The sequence below is a fragment of the Habropoda laboriosa genome, unplaced genomic scaffold (assembly GCF_001263275.1).
Source record: "Habropoda laboriosa isolate 0110345459 unplaced genomic scaffold, ASM126327v1 scaffold11, whole genome shotgun sequence".
In the NCBI taxonomy this organism is placed as follows: domain Eukaryota; kingdom Metazoa; phylum Arthropoda; class Insecta; order Hymenoptera; family Apidae; genus Habropoda; species Habropoda laboriosa.
This window is the reverse complement of record NW_017100150.1, coordinates 243,852-252,429: the sequence shown is the minus strand read 5'-3', so window position 1 is coordinate 252,429 and position 8,578 is coordinate 243,852. Positions and strand designations below refer to the sequence as shown.

Here is an 8,578-nt window from a genome sequence, read left to right as displayed (position 1 = left end):
AAATATATTGTAAATATAAAAAAATAAGCATCGATCAAATGCTTTGGTAGTAAAATTTTAAAAAATTCAAAAAGTGGAGTTAACCACTTTGGCCTGTGAACGGCTCATATATTCCCAGGTCGTTTACAACGTGTCGCTTATCATTTTCTCGATGAACTGAAACGACGAATTGGAAGAAGGGGCACTATTCACTGGTTAACGAAACCACGAAATCACGCTGTTGCATGATAACTCTCAGCTGCATATTGCAACTAACGTGCATCGTCAGCTTAAGCTAGGAACTTCTTCCACACGCGGCGTATTCGCCAGATTTGGATCCGTCTGACTACCATTTGGTAAGACCGTTACGATATCACTTTGCAATTTATGATATTCGAAAATCCATCGATTACCTTATCGCATCAAAACTATAAATTTTTTACGAAATACAGGGAGAAGTTGTTGAAAATGATGAAAAATATTTCAATGCTCGATCTTATTTCAATTTCTTTTTCAAACAAAAATTGAATTTTGCTGAAAAAATCAGCCAACTCTTTCCTACAGGTGACACTTCCTCGATTCTTCTATCTTCTCATATATAATCCTTTTGAAAGTATGACGTAATAAAATGCGTTTGCCATAGTAAATACAGAAAAAAAAATATACAGAGATGAACGAGAGTGCTATCTTTTAGTGCCCTTTTTACGTGTACTGTGTATTACGTGTTACGTTTTTCAACGACACTATTTCCATATTTTTTAAAACAAGTACAAATAGATTATTATCTGAATATTCAATTACATCTTCCTCTGTTAGTATGACAAATTCAATTTTGAAAATATTTGTAATACAAAAATTCAATGCAATTCTTATTCGCCTCGTAGAAATTTTAATTTTCCACTATTATTTTTGAAAGTCTGATTTCGAAGCATACGTAATTAAGTTTTAACCCTTTCCAGCCCAGTTTAATGAAATCCTTCAAAAAGGGGAAAACGCTTTATTACCAACATAATTTTAAAATAGTTAAATTCACCAAATGTCACAGTGTGGCCACTTGTAAAAATGTTTATTTTGCTAAGAAATGATGCCAAATTACATCTATGGAGAGAAATACAGCGTATAAATGAAAAAAAATAGTCGTAATAATACTATTTTCCAGCGTCATATTATTTAAAAAATTTTTAAGTTATTTGAAGTTGAACTATGTAAGAAATAATAAAGGAGAATAAACAGAGGTTATTGTTAGATGTATGAATTAGTAAGTATTAAATAAACGTATTTCGTACGTTTTTAGTTATTTCTTTCAGTATTAGCAGTATCAAGGAAATGTTAGAAGAATAGACGAGAAGCAGATTTTGCTAACAGTAATGATACTGATTTTATAACCTAGCATCCTAATTCTCAAACATCCTATTTTTGATTCAAGTAAATGTTTAGACATCGGTGAGAGTAGTCACCGTTTTATTCTCGGATATCCTGTGTTAACCATGTTTCTTGATACGCGTATTTTGCGTTTCATTCTACTGTATCATTTGTTACGGCGAATTCAAGTGAAATCAACGTAACGTATCAAGAATTTCAAAAATTTTCTCAATTCACCTCGAGTATACGTGTTTCATTTCTGTAAAACTTTCACGAAGTAATAGTATCTCGTGAAACTTACAAATATTACTATGAATAATTAAGAATAATAGTTCAATTGCTGATCACACCATGACCAAATGTACATATTTTCCACGTAATCCTAATAATTTTAATACTTAAATATTTCTAATTTTCCAATCAATAAATTGATTTCGACATTCTATTATTCGAACTAACGCAGTTCACGCTGTACTTGAGATTGGCAAATTTAGAATATCATTTCATTCAACAAATTTAACGGCTAATTAAATTATAAGCGCTCGAGATGAAACCTAACCTAAAAATTACTAACCTTAAATTTACGGTTACTAATTTTCATTTTATACGATTTATTTAGAGAGTACCAATTCATGAATAATTCATCCGCAAAATCTTAATACATACACGTGCATAAAATATATACGTGGTGAAATCTGATACTCGAGGAACCGTTTTCATCCAAAGTACCGCTATAAAATGCGTAAAAAATTCTCAAACCGTTCAGGAGGATATTTCCATTTGGAAAATTGAACAGAATCGAACTTTTTATTATGTCATCCTGAAACACCCAGAAAATGTGATCCTACGATTTTCCGTTATAATTCGATAAAACAACAAAATTACATTAATTAAAGTAAAAAGAAATTTCATTTAGCGATACGTATAATATGAAACAAACGGAACGAAGAACTCTTAAAAACGCCGATTTTTAAGTTATTAAGAAGTAAAAGAAGCCAATATTATCAAAGAAGAATGTCAAACTTCGTTTGGAATTTACAAAAAAATTATATTAAAATGGACAATTTCTGAATGGGAACGAGTTATTTAGTCTGACGAGACTAAAATTAACAAAATGGATATTTTTTTAAAAATATTTTTCTTATTCCTTCTTTTATAAATTTCTATTTTTATTTATACCTTGTCTTTTATAAATTTCTGCTTTCTCTATTATGTGCTACCTCTTTCGTTCGTTGGCATAATACAATTACATGCTATAATCACTGAACGTGAATAAAAAATATTTTTCAACTTTTCTAATAATTAGAATACATCAATGATTAACTGCAGCTTCAATATCTTGTTCATAAAAATCAAAATCTAATAATATATTTTGAACCGAGAATTTAACTAAAAAATATGTACACTTTGGTTAAGAGTTGAAAGTATTCAGACATTTTATCACTTTATTTATCAGTTTCAAAACATACTTCACTTGCTTTCAAATGTAACATCCTTATGTCGTTACGCAGATGTTTGTGATGAAGCAACTCGAGTCTCAACCAAGAAAAGGATTTGATCTCCTTAGTTACGTTCAATCTTGTAGACGATTTATTTTACAGGCCAAAGGTTTGATGCACGAAGACAAAATAGCAAACTAAAAGTAAAGTCGCTTATTCCTCATTTCTACTGACGAAGAATTAAACACGTAGATCGAAAATGTACCCTGTGATACCGCGCAATCGACTCTCGTTGGGTGGCATCGATACGCATCGATACTTGCGTTGTGTTATGGTTTCTTTGTCATTATAACGTAAACGTTCATCGTGTGTGCGTGGATTCAGTTATTCATATCGAAAATAAATGTATTTATCAATCCTGACATCTACAATCTTTCTTAAAATGTTTATTTTCTCCTTTTTCCCCGATTTTTAAGGCAAAATAACAAGATACAAATGAAAGATTGGACAAAATTCGTGAAACGGGACACATTCAAAAGTTTAAGATGTTACGTGACTTTAAAAAAAAAAAATCGATGGTCTCATTTCCTTTTACATATATATTTTATAGGATTTCAACCTCTGAGAATAATTTAGCTACGTATACTAGTGTCCATAAATTGAACTGCGGAAAACAGAAGAACGTTGTAAAATGCTTATATGTCGAAAAGTAATTGAACTGGAGAACTTGCTTTTGGGAGATTAAGAGAGATGAAAGGAGACGTTAAAGCGTGTAGGTGTAAATTCATTTAGTGAAGGCATTAAGGTCATTTAAAAAAGACCCAACTGACCTTTAATATCCAAAAGCAAATTTTGCAAATGAACGTACTTCATGAAATGCAAGTATTTATAGATTAAAATGGATCACCCTGTATAATTTTTCAACACAATCGATATCTAATATATTTAAATTTTAGTTTCCTCAAAGGGTTCTTTTTCACAAAGAAAGTAGATAAACGCTCGCTACGTTCTTTTTATTTTGACGCAGCATACCTTGTAATTGCTTCGAATGATCGTACTTTTTTTTTTTTTTAAGCGACATTTTCCGTCGTTCGTTACTTTTGTACATGCGATTAATGGTAGTGTAAATCCTACAATGGTCCAGCGGTAATTTAGAAGCACGTTAAAGAGAAATAGCTACTAATACTTACATATGATAGCCTGTACCTTGGCCTTATCTAGCGCAGGTTTCACCGGTCTTTCAGTGGCAGTTCCAGCTCGGCTCCATCGTTGCCCCGTGACCGAGCAGGTGGCCAACTCGGTCGGGCTGAACAAAATTGCAGCTAAACCACGAGTCAATTTTCTGTAATCACTCCATTTCACAGCCCTTAGTTGTTCCTCGCAAACTGCTATTCCCTCCCCCAAGTGGACCTACCGGTGATAATATGTTTGCCAAAATTTGATAGATCAAAACATTAAATATTTGAAATGGAAACATAAAAAATGAAAAAGCAAGGTTAGGTTGCGAAGTATTTAAATAGGTAATGTACACGTTCTAAGTATGAATCAAATATGTTGTATAATTTCCAGTTTATTGTACATATACCGCTCTGATAATTTAAAGCAGTGATTTTCAACCGATGTACCATGGCACACTGCTCAAGCATCAAAGTTCATGCTTAACTCTTTATAAATAAAGAAAATTTAATCAATTTTATTTTATGGAGTTAGTCACTTTGGCTTCTGAGTGGCTCGTATAAGAACAGGAATGCTAGGGAAGCATTTGGATAAAGAAGGGAAGGAGAATAGTCAGCGTCTTATAGCGAAAGTGAGATGCGGGAACATGGAAAAATGGAACATATACAGTAAATTCTCTACAAGAGTCAGTAAGTTTGGATTCTACAAGTGACAGTGTAGATGGTCCTACGCCTAGGTCTGCGTCATTGCTGCGCCCATGTTATCTCGGTCGCAGTCAATCAACAGTGTAACGCTACACCAGTCGGTTTCCTTTAAGAGATTACACGGCTCGACGAATCGTAATAGAAAAATATAATTTCTTTAACTTTTTTTCATCTGGAATTTTTTTTAACATGTTGGTGAGATCTTCCTGATGAAAATGATATCAAATATAATATAATTTGAACAACATTTAGTTATTAACAGGTTCACTGTCGCGCCAGATTTACAGGTTGCTGTCAGGCGGCCACAAGAAAATACATTTTAAGCATAGAATTATAGTATTATGCTTTATAATTTTTTTTTTCAATTGAAAATAATGTCTAACTAGCTATGACGTTCAAAATTTTTAGTTGACAACATTTATTTTATTTTAATTATTCTAAACATTTGAAGAACTCCAGTCATAGATGACCACCATGGCCATATCGAGGAAACAATCTAATGTTAATACTTATTGACTGATTAATTTAATTTCATAATATATCTATCGCTTTGGATGAATTACAAACACAAATTGCTAAAAAATTACATTAAATACCTGAACACATTATCCGTCGAATGTAGAGGGAGAGTCATCGTTTGGTTGCCATTTGTTTATCACATAGAGTCGGCCTACCTCCACGTAAAAAAAAAAAACTGTAGGGTCGATTCCACAAGTGTCAGTAAAATGTAGAGTCGATTCCACTAGTGACAGTAAAATGTTACTGACACCGGTAAAATGTAGGGTCGGCCTACATCCACGTAAAAAAAAAAAAAATGTAGGGTCGATTCCACAAGTGTCAGTAAAATGTAGAGTCGATTTCACTAGTGACAGTACAAGTGTTACTGTTTCTCTATTCACACTGAATTTAAAGACTATAACGATTGAAAATCAAGTTGACCTGTGGTCATTTATCAAGAATAATCATAATGAAGCTGAAATTATTGTGTTAAATAATTTTTTTAATACGAATTAGGAATTTATTCAACGTCTGCTTGTTTCTACTTGTTCCAGTATACTGTCTCGCAATGTAAATTTAAGTAAATTAGGTTGAACTGCACAGAAAATAGAGAAAATGTGTAATATAATTCATTTCACGATATTATAACAAACAAACGTTGAATACAATTTTCATTCGAAAGAATTATTTAACACGATAAATTTAGCTGTACTATGGTTATTTTTAATCTACGACCACAGGTGAACCTGATTTTTAATCCTTAGCAAATTAATTAAATCACCAGTAAGTAACGAGGACATTGAAACGTAGTTATCCATTGAATAAAGTTATAGAAACGTATAAATGATTCTATGTAGCGTTATAATAGATTGTTGCAAGTAATAAATTAAGAACAGAAATTTCCCGCGAAAAGTAATCGGTTTCCCGCGAAAAATAGTCGATTCCCGCCTGACCTAACCGACGATTTTGCTAATGACTTTGGGGAGAGGGTACCGCAGGTATATAAGGACCCGCTGATGTCCCGCGAATTTATTCACCCTTTATACTGGGCCATAGACACTTCGCGGCGTATTTTGACCTGAAGGTTCTGAGATGTCAACAGAGTGGTCGGGGGCTACTAGCTAGCCTATGTCCACACTGTACACACTCAGCCTTCTTGTAACACTTGTATACATTAGAATCAATTAGAATTTCTATTACTAATTATTAAACAAATTTTAACAATTACCGGCACTCGCTAGGCACGTAATATCAGACTTTAAATACTCGACTTCGAACTTCGGTTTAGTCATAATTCTATTAATGTTATAATAACGTATAATTTATTAATTTTCACAATTTTATTATTAATTTATACTTCCAAAAATTTGTTAAAACATTACATATTATTATTTATACATTTTTGCAAGTTTCTTTGACAAATAAGTACGTTTCAACGATCTTATTACTTTCTCGTTGTGAAATCAAGTTCGGAGGATTAAAAATCAGGTTGACCCTTGGTCGTAAATTTAAAATAGCCATAGTGAAGGTGAAATTATTATTTTAAATAAATGTTTCTATACGAATTAAGAATCTATTCAACGTTTGTTTGTTGCAATACCATGAAATAAATTGTATTATATATTTTCTCAGTTTAGACTGAATTTAAAGTTCGTAAGGATTAGAAATCAGGTTGACCTGTGGTCGTAGATTAAAAATAGCCATAGTGAAGGTAAAATTATTACGTTAAATAATTGTTTTTATACGAATTAAATATTGATTCAACGTTTATTTGTTGCAATACCGTGAAATAAATTGTATTATATATTTTCTCAGTTTAGACTGAATTTAAAGTTCGTAAGGATTAGAAATCAGGTTGACCCTTGGTCGTAAATTTAAAATAGCCATAGTGAAGGTAAAATTATTACGTTAAATAATTGTTTTTATACGAATTAAATATTGATTCAACGTTTATTTGTTGCAATACCGTGAAATAAATTGTATTATATATTTTTTCTGTTTACACTAAATTTAAAGTTCTGTTTACATGTTATAACAATTAGAATGTAGACGTTTTGCCGTTTCACGGTTTTTCCTCTGTTAATTATGTGTTTATAAATCATTTCAAACTAAAGCAGCACCATGCCCACCCTTAATTAAACCGTCTCAGTAGTTTACCGTAATTAATAATCTATTTTCGGAATTTATACGAGAATTTTTGAATTTTAGTAAATACTAGAGTCAGTGCATCGCGTATTGAAATAATAGCTTATACAGATAATCTTTTGAAATTACTCTTAATTAGGGAAAATCTTGAATCTTGTATGGAAGATGAAGATTTTCAGGAAATATTTATTTTTCAACAATGAATTTTTGTTTTATCGATTAATAACGTACGAAATGATTTTTGGAAAATTTTCTTCGTTTGAACGTTCGTTTAAGGTTCGACTATGATTATCAAATCTCTCGAAACACCGTAGAATGTTCAATTTTAAAAGTAACTTCTTCAATTTTTGGATAATCTGGGTAACGTGTTAGTGTTGACGATACACTTTCGAGTATAGACGTTAAAGTTCATAGAGTGGTCGGGGGCTACTAGCTAGCCTATGTCCACCCTGTACACACTCAGCCTTCTTGTAACACTTGTATACATTAGAATCAATTAGAATTTCAATACAATAGACTGAATAACAATTCATTTTAACTAATACCTATTAGAAATTTTCCTTTTAAAACAAATATAAATCATTTTACCAATTACTGGTACTTGCTAGACATTTAATATCAGACTTTAAATATTCTCCTTTCGGTTCTTTTAAATACAATCAAATAATTTCTTCAATTATCGATACTGACTTGGAATACTCCGCTTCGAATAAAATATTTCGAAATTATTTTGAAGGTTTAGGGAAATAAACATTTGAATTTTAGTCATCGTTGTTCTTCAGACTTGTCGAATAGGATATTGAAATGACTTTGAGAGGTTGCCTTTTCGTTACTTTTCTTCCAGCAATTGAAATTAATTTGAAATTTTTCATATATTTTCTCTGATATTGAATTTTGTTTACTAATAATTTACCATCCAACGAATTTGCATGAATTGCATGTTAAGTAGTTAGTTGATTTATTATTGTATATTGTGAGCTGATTTGGAACGAGTGCACTATGCCCACCCTAAATTAAACCGTCTCAGTAGTTTACCGTAATTAATAATCTATTTTCGGAATTTATACGAGAATTTTTGAATTTTAGTAAATACTAGAGTCAGTGCATCGCGTATTGAAATAATAGCTTCATCCCTAGTTCGTTTATTATTGAATATTTTTACGCGTTTAACTTATGCTTCTCCCCAATTCTCGTCGCGTATTTTATTCAAATTTTCTTATATTCTAGAATCGAAAAAGATACGAATTCGCGATTTTTCTTTTGATTCTTTCAATT

General features: G+C 31.5%; 1 protein-coding gene across 1 annotated transcript in view; it reads right to left on the bottom strand.

The window, feature by feature from the left end:
* The window catches only part of LOC108574762 (broad-complex core protein isoforms 1/2/3/4/5-like), a 37,101-nt gene that overhangs the window by 6,196 nt on the left and 22,327 nt on the right, over positions 1-8,578 (bottom strand). Inside the window, exon 7 of the mRNA XM_017937406.1 lies at positions 3,971-4,190. Coding sequence (XP_017792895.1) covers positions 3,971-4,190 — 220 coding nt within the window. The remainder of the gene's footprint in view (positions 1-3,970; positions 4,191-8,578) is intronic.